At 40.0% G+C, this 18,768-nt stretch overlaps 2 protein-coding genes across 6 annotated transcripts; one reads left to right on the top strand and one right to left on the bottom strand.

Annotated features, from left to right (window-relative positions):
* Positions 1-532: 532 nt before the first annotated feature.
* Positions 533-8,384, bottom strand: wdr82 (WD repeat domain 82). Its single transcript, XM_031757525.2, has 9 exons — positions 7,990-8,384; positions 5,807-5,904; positions 5,235-5,301; positions 5,038-5,137; positions 4,794-4,910; positions 4,553-4,708; positions 4,347-4,416; positions 1,127-1,269; positions 533-738 (listed from the first exon to the last, which is right to left on the bottom strand). Exons 1-9 carry the CDS (start codon positions 8,148-8,150, stop codon positions 709-711), a joined length of 942 nt encoding a protein of 313 aa, XP_031613385.1. The 5' UTR covers positions 8,151-8,384; the 3' UTR covers positions 533-708.
* Positions 8,385-8,471: 87 nt separating this feature from the next.
* On the top strand, positions 8,472-14,663 carry glyctk (glycerate kinase). Of its 5 annotated transcripts, none has more exons than XM_039612823.1 (6): positions 8,472-10,518; positions 10,642-10,716; positions 10,863-11,249; positions 11,331-11,482; positions 12,528-12,703; positions 12,807-14,663. In XM_039612823.1, the coding sequence occupies exons 3-6, from the start codon at positions 10,894-10,896 to the stop codon at positions 13,695-13,697; spliced, it is 1,575 nt and encodes a 524-aa protein (XP_039468757.1). In that variant the 5' UTR covers positions 8,472-10,518; positions 10,642-10,716; positions 10,863-10,893; the 3' UTR covers positions 13,698-14,663. The 5 variants fall into 5 exon arrangements, with proteins under 5 accessions (XP_039468757.1, XP_031613494.1, XP_039468756.1 ...); XM_031757633.2 differs by lacking the exon at positions 8,472-10,518 and adding an exon at positions 10,541-10,566; XM_031757634.2 differs by lacking the exon at positions 10,642-10,716 and having other exon boundaries at positions 8,472-8,754.
* The last annotated feature ends 4,105 nt before the right edge of the window (positions 14,664-18,768 follow it).

Here is an 18,768-nt window from a genome sequence, read left to right as displayed (position 1 = left end):
GCCAACAGCAACTCAAATAATCACTCATTACAACCAAGGTATGCAGAAGAGCATGTCTGAACACACATCACCTTCAAACCTTGAAGCAGATGGCAGCAGAAGACTACACCAGCAGACTGCAAAATATTTCCTGGTGGTGCCCCTCCACCACAGCCCACCTAAGTATTGCTGCTACACAATGTCCACCCCTTTGTAACCATATCTTCCGATAGCTGCCTCCAGGATTATAACACACCATGTCACAAAGCTCAGATCGTCTCAAACTGGTTTAAACTGGCCTCCACACCTTTAGGATGTGGTGCAGACAAATGTGCTCCAACTGTGTGACGTCGTCTTTTTAATATGAACCCAAACCTCTGGTGATACTGTTTTCAGCACCTTGTTGAATTGATGCAATAAAGAATTAAGATAGCTCTGAAGGCAAAGAAGGGCTCCAACCCGGTACTACCTTATAAAGTAGGCAGTGACTGTGGAACCCTCCCATTCTAAAAATCCAACTCATTTAAAAATCACAGACACAAAAACCAAAAACCAACTTCTTAGAAACTCTTTAATGTTAAATAGAAAAACATTTATAAAAAAAGAATGCACAACTGATCATTTGTGTAAAGTCATTATTTACAAATTTCATCTGATTTTTCACACTTCCTCTGAGGTCCATACAGAGCTGACTGCGATGACCCCTGCTGGTTACTCTGCTTCCCATCATCATTCATCAATGGTGGGAAGCCAGAATGCCTGAAAGATTAAATATAAACAATTCTGGTTAAATTTCATCAATATGAAGCCGTTTGTGTGCCAGCAGTACAAAAGAATAAACAGGCTTTTTCTTTTAAATAAATGGCAATAGGTGTCCGGGTGGCTAATTATGGAGGCAGACAGAAATGTTCATGATGTGTTTACGCCTTGTTTTTGGTATCTGATCAATGGCACGCTGTAATTTGATTCAAGGTGAATGCATTCTGGGACTATCACGTTGAATATTTGGAGGGACACGGATGTACAGACTCAGCAGAAGGGCGTCAGGCCTGTTTTACAACCCCAGTATAAAAATTAAGACCAAGCAGAGCTACATTCTCTGGGCTGTTGTCTTTTCAACTAAGCCCACATTGCTGCTTCCACTGACCATGTTAGAGCATGCGCTTGCAAACGTCATGAACTTCGGATTGAACTGCAGGCAGGTAATCGGGCCCGTGTGCTTCCCATCTAACAAAGCCACCTTCATTCCACTCTCGGCGTTCCACACGTGGATCTTTCCGTCCTCGGAGCCTGAAACAGGTGTGCAGAAATGTGACAAACGTTCAGCCTGTCTCCTTTGATCTGACACTGTTTTAACAACTGTCTTAATTTCATTTAAGGTGGATTTTAGTGCAAAATCAAATCTCATTTCTGTTCTGCTAGTCCTGAGATCAGTGTAGAACCTACACTTTTGGTTATGGTGTTAGTGTTTATATGTGTGCCCCACCACCACCACCACCTTGAAGTCTGTTGATTGTGAGTTCACAGGTGATTATTTCCTTCCTCATCAATTAATCTTTCATGATGATCCTCCTTAGCAATGACAAGCCTGTAATTGACAATCTGACCAATTACTGATACACCATTTTTACATTTACCTACAATGTCTGCTCTCAAAACATTATTAAATACTGTACTGTAATAGTTTAAAAGGTGTATTTGATTATTTTATTATTGACTGACGTACTGTGAACTTAACTCTGCCTTTTCCCCCCTTTTTTTCTTTAAAGGGGGAGGATCCTTATTGCATGCACGCACACACAAACACATATCTGTTTGGTGTCACGAACACCCCCAATCACCTATTCACAAACATATTTTTAAAAAACTAACAAACAAACAAAAAAAACAATTTGCACACTACTCTGAATCAGGAACTGTCCGAACCAGTGCTTGTCAGAGTGCAAACAGTGTGACGCCACTGACTAGCCAATCGGTGACATGAAGTCTGTTGATTTCATTTTCGGATCGCCTGGAACCCCAATCGAGTAAGTACTAAAAAAGTAGCTGGAACCAGGTACTATGACCTAATTGGAAACCCTAAAAACCTCGCCAAGCTGACCCGAGTAGGTACTAATGGAAAAAGGCTAAAGCAAGCTCAATTCTACCACTTTGGGCCCCTTGAATTCACTCTGTAGTGCTCACTCTTGCTGAGAGAGGATCTATGAACTCCAGCATTAACTCCTGGTCCTGGCTGAACAGCTGGGTGGCTGATCGGTGGGTTTCCAGGCTTGGCATAGAGAGTGATGATCTCGCTATGCAAATGGCGACTTAATAGATAACAAACTTATTGTAATGACAAGGGCTGACAGACTGACCACTTCCTGATCGGAGTTATCCCAGTAGACAGACAATTTGTTTATTTCCAAACTAAATAAAATAAAGACACCAGATGCATCAATGAGACTGATATCAGACATACACAAACTCATGGTGGTGTATATTATATATTAATGTTTTAAGTCCAAGAGTGAGTAGGTAAAAGTTTAACAGTCAAGGTCGGTTCATCAAACATATTTTACTGTTTTAATTTATCGCCCTACTCGTCCTGCTGGTGCGTTTCTCTCTAGTTTCATACTTTTTATCTTTAATTATTAAAGATTTAGAGAGAGAGAAACTTGAGGTCCTGAGCTGTGTCACAGGATGACTAACTGTAACACAGCTTCTAACTCTATATATACTTAACTAATGCTTAATTTCATTCAACATGTCTCTGGCTCCCCACACACCAAAGGCCACACCTTGGATGTTGTTTTCTCTCCTAACCTTAATATCAGTAATTTATGTCTTACTGATATTCATTTGAGTGTTCATTGCCGTGCATTTTTCAACCTTAGTTTTCCTTTGGACCCATCACCAGTTCAATGTAGAATCGTAAAGCCAGTTATTACTCAGGATGTTTCTCAGAAGTTCTGTGATTAGTTTAATCCATCTTTGCTGAGGGATTGCCCTGATGTTGATGTTGCTACATGTTTTAATAAACAGTGCTCATTTATTCTTAACGTAGTAGCACCAATGAAATCTGCCTTCATACCACTTACAAAACTTTCCTCATGGATAAATGAATCAATTCAAACATCCAAAAGAAACTGTTGTAAGGTAGAACACCTGTGGAAATCCACTAAACTCGAGGTTCACAGGCTCCACCTAAGAAAACTTTGGCTGGAATATTTTCCTAATCTTATTTCTTCATATAAGAAAAAGTCTAAGGTCCTGTTTGAAACAAAGTCTTGTTTTCCCTGTGATCCCCACGATACCTGTGTCCTCTAAAGCTGACAGTAATGACTTTTCAATTTTTTTTATGATTAAACTCAATAATGTCAGAGCAAGCAGATCAATCACCAACCTGACTCAGCAACAGTGAATGCAAAAAGAAGTAAAAATGTAAAACTTGTGATCTGAACAGTCACTGTTGTGTATTTGTGACTCGCTAAATAAGCTATATGCAGAACACTGACTAGACACCATCCATGAAAGTGCTGCGGTGGTATTTTAAGTGCAAATACACCACCCACTGTGCAGTATTGCTTGTCATGCATGAATGGCTCTACCTTGCCTGGGCACAAAACCTGCTTTTCCTCACTTTTCCTAGAACCTCGAGAGTGAAGTCACTCCCAGTTATGACATATGACTTTCGAGGTAAATAGAATGCAGCGTTAGCTTTGGGTGTGTGCGTGATATTGCGATAGTGTGATTATGACATCAAGGATTTTTTTCCAGTTATAAAAGAGTGGATTGCCACAGTAATAAAGGCACTATTAAATAAACCATGTTATATGTGTTTTTTGTACACAGGTGTCTCTCTATTAAAAATAAGTCGCCCCATCTATTTGTAATAATAATTCCAGCTGCAAAAAAACAAAAACAAAAAAGAACAAAAAAAACCAAACTAGCTTTTTATTATGGTGTTAAGTATTCAAGGAAATGAGTGGTAAACTGCATGTCGTAAAGGTTATTCAATCAGTTTGCGCAATTCAGTATTCTATTGCATGCATTTTGCACTTTGAGAAGGCCACTCATACAAATACATATGCAATAAGGTTAAAAACAAAACTGTTAACACTAAAAGTACTTACAATAAGAGAAGAAAAAAAAAAAAAAATCAAGTTTGCACTGGTACAACCTGCTAGTAAATCTGGCCTTCAAAATGTAGAATGTGTGCCATGTATCGTTAACAGAATTCAGGGATATGTTTCTGTACATCTGTTAATTTGCTTATTTACATGCTACTTACAAATAAATCAAACTAACTAACAAATAAATCCATTAAAAGATTTTATTCTAAACACTAAGGTAACAGCAAGATAGAAGCGGTCATCTTAACTTACCTATCATAACAAACTGAGAATCAGGAGTGAATGAAGCCTCCAGTGTTACACCTTTACTGTTGTTGTAACCCTGAGTGTACATGAACAGTATATTCAGTTATACATGTCCAATCCATTTTACTGGATTGGTTTTTATTTTTCATATTTAAACACTTGAGTTTGATTTTATCCAGTACATTTCTGTGTTGTAATAACTTGTCTCTTACCCCAAAGGAGTGAAGCACAGCACCCTTAAAAGCATCTAAGATGCGCAGAGCTCCACCATTAGTAGAGAGAAGAATGAGCTTTCCATCATTGCTAAACTTCAGTCCTGTCCACTCACATGTTCGATCATACTGAAGCTTAAAGGTTGCAAATGGACCCTGTGGACGATAGGTGACTACTCAGTACTTTTTCCCCAATAAAAAACAAAACAAAAAAAGTCTCTAATGAATTAACGCCTCTTACCTTATCAAACGACCGCAAATCATAAAGTTTAACCATTTCTGAATTTATTCCAGCAGCAAAAATCAGACCCTCTGGGTCAAATGAGCAAACTGGCTTCCCCTGCAGGTGCATCAGACCCTGAAATTTCAAGGTGACAAGATAAAGCCAGTGTCAGTTACACAGCTCTTCTCCAATATAAAACAATAGGTTGCATAGAGGTACAACAACATTTGGAGGTCACCTAACTAAAACCAAATATACTCACCTGACAGTTGGGTGATCGCAGATCCCACAGTCTGATTGTTTTATCTAATGAGCCAGAAATAAATGTGTCATCCACAGGAGACATGGAGAGAGATGTCACTCTGGTCACAAAACAAACAAGAAAGAAAAAAAAAATTACAACAGGGTAACCTTGAATGTAACACTGCAATTCAAACCAAAATAAAATCCAGTTCTCACCTTTTGTTATGCCCCGGAAAGTAGCGGATGTATTTGTTGTCATGAAGGGACAAGTACCGAATAGTGTCTTGGAGAAAAACAGAGACATAATCAAAAAAGGAGAAGCCCACAGCCAAGTTATACATTAAACAAGACAGCAACAGCAACAGCAAAAACCAAAACATGTTGTCTTCCATGCGTGAAGTTTATTACAGGTCGATCTGATGAGAAGACTCAACCGTGGGCAAGGCAGTCACTTGTACAGTTAGCTCCTGTATTGGGCAGAATCACAGACCCTCAAACTGTACAAACAACTACCTCAGACCAAAGTGAGCAGTCTGACCCCTGCAATCCAGCAGTCATCAACTGGCATGCAGCACCCTGTCCATGCCAACCATCAAAAAACATATAATCTTACCTTAAATGTGATAAGTTAAATGTTAAATGCAAAACAAACATCCCTCCTTGTTTACTCCTACACTGCTGTTGTTATTATTTTTGACCATGTGAGACATCTTATTACATAAAAAAAACCTCAATCCTACTACACTACCAAGCAAAAACTACAAAAACACGTTTGTGCATCAACATACCATCGATTTTGTTGGAACTGTAGACCACAGTGTTTGCAGCATGTGTGTACCTGATCAGATCCACGCCATACTTTTTACTGTAGAGAGTCCTCTTGGGTCTGCAAACAAACAAACAACCATATGGACTTTTAAAATAACCCCTTTGCCAGTGAAGAAACACACCAAAAACATTTCATTAAAACTGAGCATTGCGCTATTTATCTGAAGTGTTTATGTACTGTCCTAAAAACTCGCTGAAAAGTCTTCAGCTAATCCAAAATTCTGCTGCAAGAGTCCTGACAGGGACTAGAAAGAGAGAGAGCATATTTCTCCTGTTTTGGCTTCCCTTCATTGGCTTCCTGTTAAATCCAGAATTGAATTCAAAATCCTGCTCCTCACATACAAGGTCTTAAATAATCAGGCCCCATCTTATCTTAATGACCTTGTAGTACCATATCACCCTATTAGAGCACTTCGCTCTCGCTCTGCAGGCTTACTTGCTGTCCCTAGAGTATTTAAAAGTAGAATGGGAGGGAGAGCCTTCAGTTTTCAGGCCCCTCTTCTGTGGAACCAGCTTCCAGTTTGGATTTGGGAGACAGACACTATCTCTACTTTCAAGATTAGGCTTAAAACTTTCCTTTTTGCTAAAGCATATAGTTAGGGCTGGACCAGGTGACCCTGAATCCTCCCTTAGTTATGCTGCAATAGATGTAGGCTGCTGGGGGGCTTCCCATGATGCACTGAGTTTTTCCTTTCTGGTCACCTTTCTCACTCACTATGTGTTAATAGACCTCTCTGCATCGAATCATATCTGTTATTAATCTCTGTCTCTCTTCCACAGCATGTCTTTATCCTGTTTTCCTTCTCTCACTCCAACCGGTCGCAGCAGATGGCCCCGCCCCTCCCTGAGCCTGGTTCTGCCGGAGGTTTCTTCCTGTTAAAAGGGAGTTTTTCCTTCCCACTGTCGCCAAAGTGCTTGCTCATGGGGGGTCATATGATTGTTGGGTTTTTCTCTGTATGTATTATTGTGCGATCTACTGTACAATATAAAGCGCCTTGAGGCGACTTCTGTTGTGATTTGGCGCTATATAAATAAAATTGAATTGAATTGAATACTGCATCAATTTAAGACAAAATAACTTTACTGTCTCCCGTAGGAGAAAATCTGGGATGAAGCAACTGCTGCATTGAAACCCTCCCAAAAAAACACCACCAATAAAAAGAAAGACAACGCAGTAAAAGGGCACACAGTCCCTAGCAATGAATGATTTCTCTGTCATTTAGTCATGAGCTTTTACATTTACCAGTGATTATACTTATATAAGCGGACCCTGTATATCATACCAGAGTTCATCAACACAAACCCAGGCACCACCACATTTCAGCGGTCAGATAAAAGCTTGTTAGCCTGCTGAACAGTAGACCGTAAACAAACATCTCAGTGAGTGAAGAGCGTTACTATTACTAGTTACTACTAATTTTTCCTGCCGTTACAATCAAATAAAAATGTTGATTATAACAGCAGATAAATGCATACTTGTACATTTTTAGTCATACAAAATGTGGGAAAAACTCAAACACAAGCTTCTTAATCCATCTAAACTCCTTTCAGATACAGTTTTATGAAAAAGGGAAAATAAAAGGCCGCATATGTTTACATCTGAGAGGCTGTATTTAGTTAACAAACTGGTGTTCTTGCCATAAAGTGATTATAAAAATATTTACTCTGTGGTTTAGCCTCTCTTTACACATTCATTATCAAATATACATATACATATACATATATACACACACACATATATATATATATATATATATACACACACATATATATATATATATATATATATATATATATATATTTTATAGATTATCTGGGAACTGATTATCAACTGTTCTGGGAATAAAATAGCATCCCACAATATACGATTTTATTCAACACACACATACTGAGCACAGTCCTTTCAACGTTAAAGGTTTGGTTCGAGCAATGTGACTATATATTTATTTGCTAATATAGTGCATAACTGCAGACATTAAATCTAACAGATTTATTGTTAATTTGATGTTGCTTGCACTCGGACAATTTTACGCAGACCATTAACGCAGTGCAGCACAGGCCTCGCTAGCTAGCATAGCAAACAGCTAACGTCAAAAACAGCAAGGTAAAAAAATATTAATAAATACGAGGAACTCGCTCTTACTTTCCCTCCTGGCAGTCATACAAGACTAGCGAGTCATCGTCGCTGCTGGAAATAATCGTTTCTCCATTCGAGCTGAAGTCGAAGCAATTAATTTTGTCTGTGTTTTCGCGAAACACTTTAGCAACCCTGAAGCTCCGCAGCACATTGTCCGTTAGCTTCATGATGGTCTGTCTGTGTCTGAGGGTAAGCGCCCCCTCGTTTTGATTTAAACCGAATCACTAGTGCCACTTATGCAATCTTTACAAATATATGAGCTGCGGAGATGTGAACGGGGTCTTTTTTTTTTCCTTAAAGAAGGATAGTTCAAACAGAACGACAAAATCCCGCCTGGGATACTTCTCTGTCCTCGGCGGAGAGGAGGAGGAGGGAAAAGCGCCGCCTTCGCCACGTCGGTGACGCGCATATTCGTCACCTGACAAACTCGGGCCTAGGAAACCACGCGATATTGCAGATTGTTATCGCGATAGCTGCATTGTGCCAGCAACAGCCTCTTATTTACACACAGTTTGCTTACCAAAGGCAGTTTAGGAGTTAAAAGCTTATTGTCTTTTTTTTAAGCTCTACTGTAGTCTAATTTGTTTTAGAATGTCTGTTTTTAAAAGGCGAAGCCTTCTTGCATTAGCACTTTCTGGCTGATACCGTTAGCCGTATGTGTTTATCAGTTGGCTCCCGTTATCTGGCAGCCTCTAGGTTTGCAGGATAAACGCAGAAGTGAAGAAGAAAGTACCAACGACAGCTTTGTCCTCACAGAAAGACAATTCCATGGTACGATTAATTAATTGAAATCTTCTGTCTGCCGCTCGTGCTTTTTTGATTTTTTTTTTTCTATGAATGAGTCGGCTTGTTTTAAGGAAATCTCTAAAGTTTGGTTGTAGAGGGCGAATTCTACTTTATTAATGCATTTCAGGCAGGGGTAAATAAATAATCTGGGGTAAAATAATCTGCCAGTAGGCGTTTGATTTACTGAGATAACAAGTAGCATGATATTTAGGTTATCCACACCGGCTACTTTGTTAGGTACACCTGTTTTGCTACTTGTTAAGGCAAATATAGTTAGGTGGCATGGTCGCTGGTGCCAAGACGAGCTCGTATGAGTATTTCAGAAAGTGACTTCTGGGACTTTCCCAACCATCAACCATCTGTAGAAGAAAAGAAAAAAAACTCCAGGGAGAATGGTCACACTACATAAGGAACACTGGTTACAACCAAGGTTAGCAGTATAGGGTGATGGGCTACAGCGGCAGAAGCCCACAGTGTGTGCCACTCCTATCTGCTAAGAACAGGAAAGTGAGGCTACAATTCATACAGGCTCACCAAAATTGGCACAAAAGTTTGGCAGAATGTTTCCAGGTCTCACAAGTCTTGATTTTTGCTGCAACGTTGAGACACTCCATCCCTTTATGACCAAAGATTGGCCATCTATTGATGGCTGCTTTCAGCAGGATAACTCACCATGTCATAAAGCTCAGATCTTGTCAGACTAGTTTCTTGAACGTGTCAATGATTTCACTGAACTCAAATGGCCTCCACAGTTGCCAGATCTCAGTAGAGCAACTTGTGGATGTGGTGATATAGGAGATATGCATGTGAAGCTGACAAATCTGCAGCAACTGTGGTGCACCAGGGTCTTTCCAGCACCTTTTTGAATTTGTGCCATGAAGAATTAAGGTCGTTCTGAAGGCAGAGGTGTGCCTAACAAAACGGCCTGTAAGTGTTTCTGAAGGTTTTTTTTGTTTGTTTGTTGTTGTTGTTTTTTACAAATTTAAAAAGTCTAAAATCTCATTATATAATATTGTGATTATTGTCTGGATTTCTAGCATGTACATCTAATCGCATTAAAATGCCACAGTCCCAGTGGCTCATTTGTAAAAAAAAAAAAGAAAGAAAAGAAAACAAGCAAACTACCTAAAAACCAGATGCACAACCTCTCTCTCTGTTTTTTTTACGCTATATTTTACTTTACTTTATTTTACTCTGTATTTCTTGTAGTTTTGTATTCATGGTGTATTATGGTTTTCTGTAACTGAATGTTGTAATTTTTGTTTTTGCATCGTGAATGAAAAAGCCCAACAAGGGACAAGGGTTGGAATTTAGCAATAGCTATAAACTCTATTTGCACCACATCAGTTTCATGATCCATATCAGAACTATGTTAAACTGCATTGTCCCTACTAAATAAATAAAATTATGTCTACAGGGCTTAAAAATGGGCGTGTCTTTCAAATACATTACACAAGAGGCTGCTTTGTTTAACAGCACTGAACAAAGTATGGGTATCACTGAGTTTAATGCAATCTGTGGCAGAAAAAAATCAAAATACAACAAAAACGACTTAATGCGCAGCTGCAGTGTCAGCACTTTCATGCGGCCTGTGATCCTCTGAAGTCAATCATTACACCAAAGGTACACAACTCCAGCCAGTGTCTGACCAGATTGTTGCCACACTGCCTAACCTCTGAGCAGGAGTCCAAACACAGCAGGCTTCCACAGGAATACACCAGCTTCATATCACATTTGCAACCTTCACAGGTAGGCAGCCTCGTGAATCTTCTAAAACACAAACCTAAATGCACTTATGTGAGTATAGTTTTAACTAGTATAAACATAAAAAGGTAAAGTACTTTTTCTTTGTATTCCTCTGTATTCCTGCAGTCATCAGACTTGACCGTAAACAAGACGTGATGACTGAACAACACAAAAAAAGCTCTTAAAAATTGTGAATTTGAGGTACACAAAGTAAATTTAAGAAAAAGTTTTAATTATAATTGCTTAGTAATAATACATGACTATTTCCTTGTCCTTTGCAGGTTGTTTATGCTTTGTTTAAATTGTGCTCTCTTTAAAAATCTGTTAAATTTTTCTATATCCCTTAGGACATTTCTGCTCAGATCCACTGAATTATCAATGGCCCGTGTTCTTTCCTTGTTCCGGTCTCAGCCTTTTCTGCATCTTGTGGCGAGGAGAAAACCCACGTTCTGCAAAATGTCAATGGACACGCGGGCACGTGAAGTGTTTGCAGCTGCAGTGGAAGCCGTGCAGCCAGATACTGTGGTCCGTCAAAGTATCAAGCGCAAGGAGGACTCTGTTGTTATTGATGGTCGCACATTCACGCTCAAACACAACCTGCACTTGGTGGGCTTTGGAAAAGCTGTGCTGGGAATGGCTGCTGAGGCAGAGAGGATTGTGGGTGATCATTTAGTGAAAGGAGTCATAAGCGTGCCACATGGGATTCAGCAAACATTACAGCAGCACGGGAAAGAGTAAGCGAATGCATTTAGAGGTAAAAGCAACTTAAAGTGTTAACTCAGGAAGTAAAGTTAATATTTCTTTTTCCATCACAGCCATCTGCTGCTAAAAGAAAACAGCCGCATCAAAGTAATAGAGGGAGCTAAACACAACTTGCCTGATGCTGATGCCCAGAAGGCAGCTGAGATGATCAAGCATTTAACCAGTGAGCTGACAGAGAAAGACTTGCTTCTTGTACTGATTTCAGGTATGAATGGGACTTCTTGGTTATTGTTAAAAATAATAAACAATAATTGTTTCACAGATATCATTAAAATATTAATTTAAATTCAGTTTTGTTTATATAGCACCAATTCACAACAACAGTCACCTCAAGACGGTTTATAGTGTAAAGTGAAGACCCTACAATAATACAAAGAATGGTAAATGGCCTGTATTTGTATAGCGCTTTACACATCCAGTCATCCACCCACTGGTGATGGCAAGCTACATTGTAGCCACAGCCACCCTGGGGCGCACTGACAGAGGCGAGGCTGCCGGACACTGGCGCCACCGGGCCCTCTGACCACCACTAGCAGGCAACGGGTGAAGTGTCTTGCCCAAGGACACAACGACCAAGACTGTCCAAGCCGGGGCTCGAACCAGCAACCTTCCGATTACAAGGCAAACTCCCAACTCTTGAGCCACGATCGCCCCAACAGTCAGAAGAAATTTTAAGCCTAATGTTAAAAGTAGAGAGGGTGTCTGAAAAGCTGAAGGCTCTGCCTTCCATTCGACTTTTAAAAGACTAGGAACCACAAGTAACCCGCAGTCTGAGAGTATAGTGCTCTATTTGGTGATACGGTACCCTGAGGTATTTAAGATAAGATTGTGCCTGATGATTCAAGACTTTGTATGTGAAGAGAAGGATTTTAAAATTGATTCTGGACTTAACAGGGAGCCACTGAAGAGAAGATGATATGGGAGAAATATGCTCTGTCTTTCTAGCCCCTGTCAGTACTCTCTGCAGCATTTTAGATCAGCTAAAGGCTTTTCAGGGAGTTTTTAGGACGACATGATAATAATGAATTATAGTAGTACAGCTTAGAAGAAATTTATAAGTAAATAAATAAATAATTAAACTAACAATTTCTAAAATTAGAAACAGACAGGATTTTTCTAATTTTAGAGATATTGCACAAATGCAAAAAAGCAGTCAAAATATTTGTTTAATATACACACTGAAGGACATATCCTGGTCAAAGATGACTCCAAGATGTCTTTAACGCATGCTGGTTTTCATCATTGTTTAGGTGGGGGCTCTGCATTGCTACCTGCACCCATCCCGCCAATCACCTTGCAAGAAAAGCTACATGTTACCCGCAGACTTGCAGGTGCTGGTGCCACTATTCAGGAGCTGAACACCATACGTCGTGCCCTTTCGTTGTTAAAGGGTGGAGGGCTTGCACATCATGCTCACCCTGCACAGGTAACAGACTTTTTTTTTTTTTTTAGCCTTCTTTTAAACAGAGTTTAAAATTCTCAGTATTGTAATTTGTACGTCAAATATCACTCTTATCACTTCTTCACAGGTTGTTGCACTGATACTATCTGATGTGATTGGGGATCCTCTTGACTTGATAGCTAGTGGCCCCACAGTGATGAGTCGGGTGTGGCCTGAGGAAGTTTTGTCAATCCTTGAACGTTACAAGCTGTTAAACTTGCTTCCGACATCAGTAAAGGAAGTCCTTGACAAACCAAATTGTAGGTGGAAAGAGAATAAGGATGAATCTGATCCATCGGGACATGTTCTCAATGCTGTGATTGGTTCCAATGGTGTTGCCCTTAAACGCGCTGGTCTCCGGGCTCGAGAGCTGGGCTTCCTCCCTGTAGTCCTTTCGCCAAGTGTGTGTGGAGATGTGCGGTCTGTGTCTAGACTCTACGGCATGCTGGCCCGCTTTGCCTGTTCTCGAGAGGAACCTCCTCCTGACATCGCCACTGAGGTGTTGAAGCTGGGCCCTGAAGTTGGTGTGGAGAGCTGGGACCTCTGCCGTACAATGCAGGTTTTGGAAGAAGGGCGTACAGAGGGATGGGGTGCCACATGTCTGTTAGCTGGAGGCGAACCCACTGTGGAGCTAACAGGCAAAGGCCGAGGTGGTCGGAACCAGGAGCTGGCTATGCGAGTGGGGCTGGAACTGAGAAGCCTAGGGCTTCCGCCTAAAGGGCCAGTCTTTCTGAGTGGGGGCACTGATGGTCAGGATGGACCCACTGAGGCAGCAGGGGCGATTACTGATGGCGGTTTGTACGATGAAGCGAAAGGTCAGGGCCTGGACATCGACAACTTCCTTATCAACAATGATTCTTACACGTTTTTTTCTCGTCTTTCTGGTGGGCAGCGTTTACTCGTACCCGGCCTAACTTGCACGAATGTAATGGATGTGCACATGCTACTGATTCCAGCTATTCCTATTAACATTAGATAATCCCAAAACACAAAAAATTTAAGGAAACTGAACCTGTTTTTCAACTCTATGCAGACATTTTTGCACCATATTTATGAATCTAAATGAAAGATTGTGTTGGTAAATAAAGATGTAATTGAAAAACCCCACACATATATATGTAAAAGTATTACAACGCAAACAGTAAATGAAGAAGTGTGAGGGTGGGAGTTAGCACTGTCGTCTCACAACAAAAGAAGTTCCTGGGTTTCCTGTGGGTACTCCAGCTCCCTCCCACGTTTTACAAGGACTGAGTATATAATTTAAATTTCTGGAAATACACACTGCCGTTATAATAGTAATAAAAACACTTGTACAGTTTAAAAATCTCCACCATCCTTTAGTGGTTTTAATTAGATGTTTTGTTAGAATTGTTCTATTTTTTTTCTTTAGTTTTGTTGTTGTTGTTTTTAATTTATTATAGTTTCCTGAGTGGTTTTACTCATTTTAGTTACAGTGTGAATATGTTTAGTTTTGACCAGTTTCAGTATTAGTTTTAAGTCATTTTTTAATTATTAAGGCATGATTTAGTAATGGTATTAAAATAAAAACAATAACTTTTTGACTTAACTCAAAGTCTTTTACACGTCCAGACATGTTCATCAAAGCCTCATCAGGCAAGTTGTGGTAAAAAAATTTTTAGTAACTAAAGTAATTAATTTTAAAACCGAAGATATTTCCTGTAGATTTTATTTCAGTTTTTTTTTCAGGTTCCAAAAATTGTGTCAGTTTATTTTTTTCTCCAAAAATATAGTTTGTATTTTTATTTTAATTAACTAAAAAAAAAAACCCCACCTAGTTCTAGTTTTTAGATCAAAATAACTGTTTTACATCACATCTTGACCCCACACACACACAGATACACACACACACACACACACACACACACACACACACACACACACACACACACACACACACACACACACAAGGTACTCTTTGTTCACATGTATACCTATGTAAGATGTCATATGTTAATGAATCTATGCATATTCATGTAACCACAATAAAAGGAGTGCTATGGGGAACCTGGCTGAGAGTCTGACGGTGGTCAAGTGGGTGGAACGACACTTGGCTCCAGGCAGGCTTCCTCATGCATGAGTAACACAAAGAACGTTGCCTACTTGTGTCTTGTTCTTTGCTGTGTAGCCAATTGTCCTGAACGTTCCAGCGAATAGGTTTATGCTACAAACCTATCAATAACCTTGATTTTGACCCCTAAACAGACAAATATTATCATAATGAAACAAACTGACGTAATCAGTGCAAACTAGGTATTTTCACGGTCCTCAAACAGAGAGACACTAGTGGTGAGTTGACATGTTGTACTTGCACCTTTGGCTTTTTCTTGCAAAAGGCAGCTTGCTTTACACATTGTGCCATTAAGCTTCATGGTAAGCTACTGAGGTTCTGTTGACATATAGTGTAGCTCAGATAGGGCATCTTCCCCTTGGTAACTACTGCACATACGAGAAAAGATTACACATCATTGTCGTTACGATCAACAACCTCAGTGACAATTAAAAGTCCTTTATTGTATACTTCCACTAATTTTTCCAGAGGTGAACAGGATAACTTTAAAAGTGGCCTTGGTGAAAAATGTATTGTTTCAATTCCCCTCAAGTTTTTGTGCTTTATTTTAAAATGTTGTGACTGTTTGCCAAAATATTACTTCATGTAGATTTCAAATGAACTAAATCTGCTTATGAAATAATTTAGGTTTTGCTATACATTTGTTCTTTATTTTTTAATGATTATTTTACATGGATATTGTTTGAGGAGAACAGTATGTATGTAAACAGTAAAATGAAAAAGTTATAGGGTGGTGGATACTCCTAAACTCTGCAGTTTCAATAACAATGCAAAATGGCTGTTAAAATAAAGACTGAAGATATGAAACATGATCTGTTTTTATTGTGTCTGATTTTAAAATGACCATAGATGATCATTTATAATACACCAAAGATTTCAAAATATATATATATATCACACAGTTCACTGCAAATTATTTGGATCATAAATATTCACATACACAAGTCAACGCAATACTCAAATCAGTTGTATTATAGTCATAATACCATCCTACCCTATGGCCATGCAAATTTAAGAGGCCAAGTTGATGGGGTTTATGAGCGTCTTAGAACTACCTTTAAAGCTTCTGTAGATTACAACAAAATTGCCCAATGTGTGCAGAAAGAAGGAGAGGATATTGATGAGTTCAGGGCGAGATTAGAGGAAGTTTTTAAAGAGCATAGCGGCCTTGAAGAGAGTGCAGAGAAGGCCAGCCCATATCAGCAGCAGTTAAAGCATGCTCTGATGAATGGCTTCCATCCACGCATTGCTGCTTTCATCAGAAAACAAAATGTTAATCAGAACACTGACAGGTCCGTTGAATGCATGAATTGGGCCCACCATGCACAGGAAGTCATTAAAAATAAAAAAAAAGAAGTCGCAAAGCTCTGAGGCCGCTGCCTTTTTAGCAGATGAAATTTTGTTTCAGGAACAGGCTGGAAGAGAGCAAAATAGAGGCAGGAGTAGGAGAGGTAGAGGCCCATGGCAACCCCGGGATAACCGTAGAAGAGATGAGAGGTGTTATCAATGCGGGGAGAGGGGCCACTTCGCCAGAGAGTGCCCCGAGAACAGACCTGAGGAGTATAGACGACCGTATTTACAAAATCCATCCTATAATAAATGACTAGCACCTGTTGACACTGCTAACACACATACATGTACAAATGATCCCTTAGTTTGCCAGAATTTACAACAGCCTGTGTTTCAGACTCTAGATTTAACTGAAGTATTGTTAAATTTGTCAGGGAAAGAAGTGAAACCAGTTCGCACGTTGACTGTACAAGGCAAAACTGTTCAAATTCTGTGTGATTCAGGTGCAGATAAAACTGTTTTAAAAGATCATGTGTCAGGAGTTGATCCTTCAAGTGGCACAATTTATGTGAAGTCTGCAAATGGTCAGTTAAATCAGCATAGAATCTCTAAGCCAGTGTGGATTAGAGATCCTACCACAGGAGAGGCAGCTCAAGGTTCAGTTGTAATGTGCCCAACTTGTCCGGTGAACCTTTTGGGAAGAGATATGATGATGAAACTTGGAATTTCAATAATTCCAACATCCATTGGGATGATAGCTGCAGGAAAAGGAGAAACTGCTGAGACAATGGTTCATCAGGACAGCGGGGATTTGCATTATTACTGGACACTTGACCTGTCAGCCTCCAGACCTGATCAAATAAACTGTAAACTGTTAGCTGCAGCTGAGGAAATGTTGACAACCAGCCACGACACACAGGCACCAGAAGACTTGCATGTCACACTGAGATTTAAGACCACGTTTGGGTCTGATGAGGCCTACACAGATAAAGTGCTGAAATTAGGGCCACAGAGAATCACCATAAAAACAATATACACTGATGGTGAAACCATGGCTGGATGTAGTGTGATCCTTTCTGAAGCTGCACAACAACTCTTTACAGGGCAGACACCACATATTTCACTGACAAAGAGTGGCACAGCTGAGTGGACAGACTTAGCATCTTTGGTGAGACAAGGGGAGAGTGTTGGAATGTGGCAACAAGCTGGAGGGGGTTGGGAGACAGACATGCAGCACAGCATCTTTCGTAAAAAGCTGGGATGGGTGACACATACTACACCACAAACACACTTAGAGGGGGGTGAGAATGACACAGCAGAATGATATGTTGTAGATGTCAGAGATCACCCGGAGCTTAAACAGGTCCCAGAGAAGCTCTGGTCTACTGGGAAGACTGATGTGGGGTTAATGTCCACAGCGAGTCCAGTAGTAATAAAGCCCAAAACGTCTTTTAGGCCAAGAGTGAAACAATATCCCTTGAAGCCTGATGCAGTGGAAGGCATTAACCCAGTAATAGAGGACATGATTAAAGCTGGGATACTAGTTGAAGCTCCACAGGCAGTATGTAACACACCCATCTTCCCAGTTAGAAAGGCTGATTCCCAGTCGTGGCGCATGATTCAAGACTTAAGAGCTGTAAATCAGGCAGTGGAGAGTATAGCTCCATGCGTCCCCGACCCCCATACCTTGTTAAATCAGCTCAAACCAGACAAGACACACTTCACTGTGGTAGATTTAAGTAATGCTTTCTTTTCCATACCAGTGCATGAGAATTCACAAGGCTGGTTTGGTTTCACGTATCAAGGCAAAAAATACACATACACCAGATTGCCGCAAGGTTTTTGTGATAGTCCTACAATTTTCACACAGAATATTACAAATTCTCTGTCTGATTTTGTAGTTCCATCACATTCACAGATGTTGGTATATGTCGATGACATTTTAATTGCATCCAATTCAGAGCAGAACTGTAGAGACATATCATTGGCATTGTTGACTCACTTAGCTGAAACAGGTAACAAGGCCTCACTTTCAAAGCTACAGTGGGTGAAGACAGAAGTGAAATTTTTAGGACATCTGCTTAGTGCTGCAGGGAAGAGCATACATTCAGAGAGGAAAACAGCTATTTTGGCAGCACCTAGGCCAAAGACAAAGAAACACATGATGCAATTTCTAGGTTTGCTAAATTTCTGTCGATCGTGGATGCCCCATTACGCTGAAGTTGCGCAGCCATTACTAGATATGATGTACAGTAAACACACACACACACACACACACACACACACAAGGTACTCTTTGTTCACATGTATACCTATGTAAGATGTCATATGTTAATGAATCTATGCATATTCATGTAACCACAATAAAAGGAGTGCTATGGGGAACCTGGCTGAGAGTCTGACGGTGGTCAAGTGGGTGGAACGACACTTGGCTCCAGGCAGGCTTCCTCATGCATGAGTAACACAAAGAACGTTGCCTACTTGTGTCTTGTTCTTTGCTGTGTAGCCAATTGTCCTGAACGTTCCAGCGAATAGGTTTATGCTACAAACCTATCAATAACCTTGATTTTGACCCCTAAACAGACAAATATTATCATAATGAAACAAACTGACGTAATCAGTGCAAACTAGGTATTTTCACGGTCCTCAAACAGAGAGACACTAGTGGTGA

This window comes from Oreochromis aureus, linkage group 5 (assembly GCF_013358895.1).
Source record: "Oreochromis aureus strain Israel breed Guangdong linkage group 5, ZZ_aureus, whole genome shotgun sequence".
In the NCBI taxonomy this organism is placed as follows: domain Eukaryota; kingdom Metazoa; phylum Chordata; class Actinopteri; order Cichliformes; family Cichlidae; genus Oreochromis; species Oreochromis aureus.
The sequence above is the reverse complement of the archived record's forward strand: the minus strand, read 5'-3'. Positions and strand labels throughout refer to the sequence as shown.

Bases quoted from the DNA above. Each gene is read 5' to 3' on its own strand.
- wdr82 (XM_031757525.2), bottom strand. From the start codon at position 8,150: ATGAAGCTAACGGACAATGTGCTGCGGAGCTTCAGGGTTGCTAAAGTG. The intron at 5,302-5,806 runs GTATGTTGATGC...TTTTTCTCCAAG, and splicing joins CAGTTCCAACAAAATCGATG to ACACTATTCGGTACTTGTCC. The intron at 739-1,126 runs GTCAGTGGAAGC...TTAATCTTTCAG, and splicing joins CAAGCGCATGCTCTAACATG to GCATTCTGGCTTCCCACCAT.
- glyctk (XM_039612821.1), top strand. The intron at 11,483-12,527 runs GTATGAATGGGA...ATCATTGTTTAG, and splicing joins GCTTCTTGTACTGATTTCAG to GTGGGGGCTCTGCATTGCTA. The intron at 12,704-12,806 runs GTAACAGACTTT...ACTTCTTCACAG, and splicing joins ATCATGCTCACCCTGCACAG to GTTGTTGCACTGATACTATC.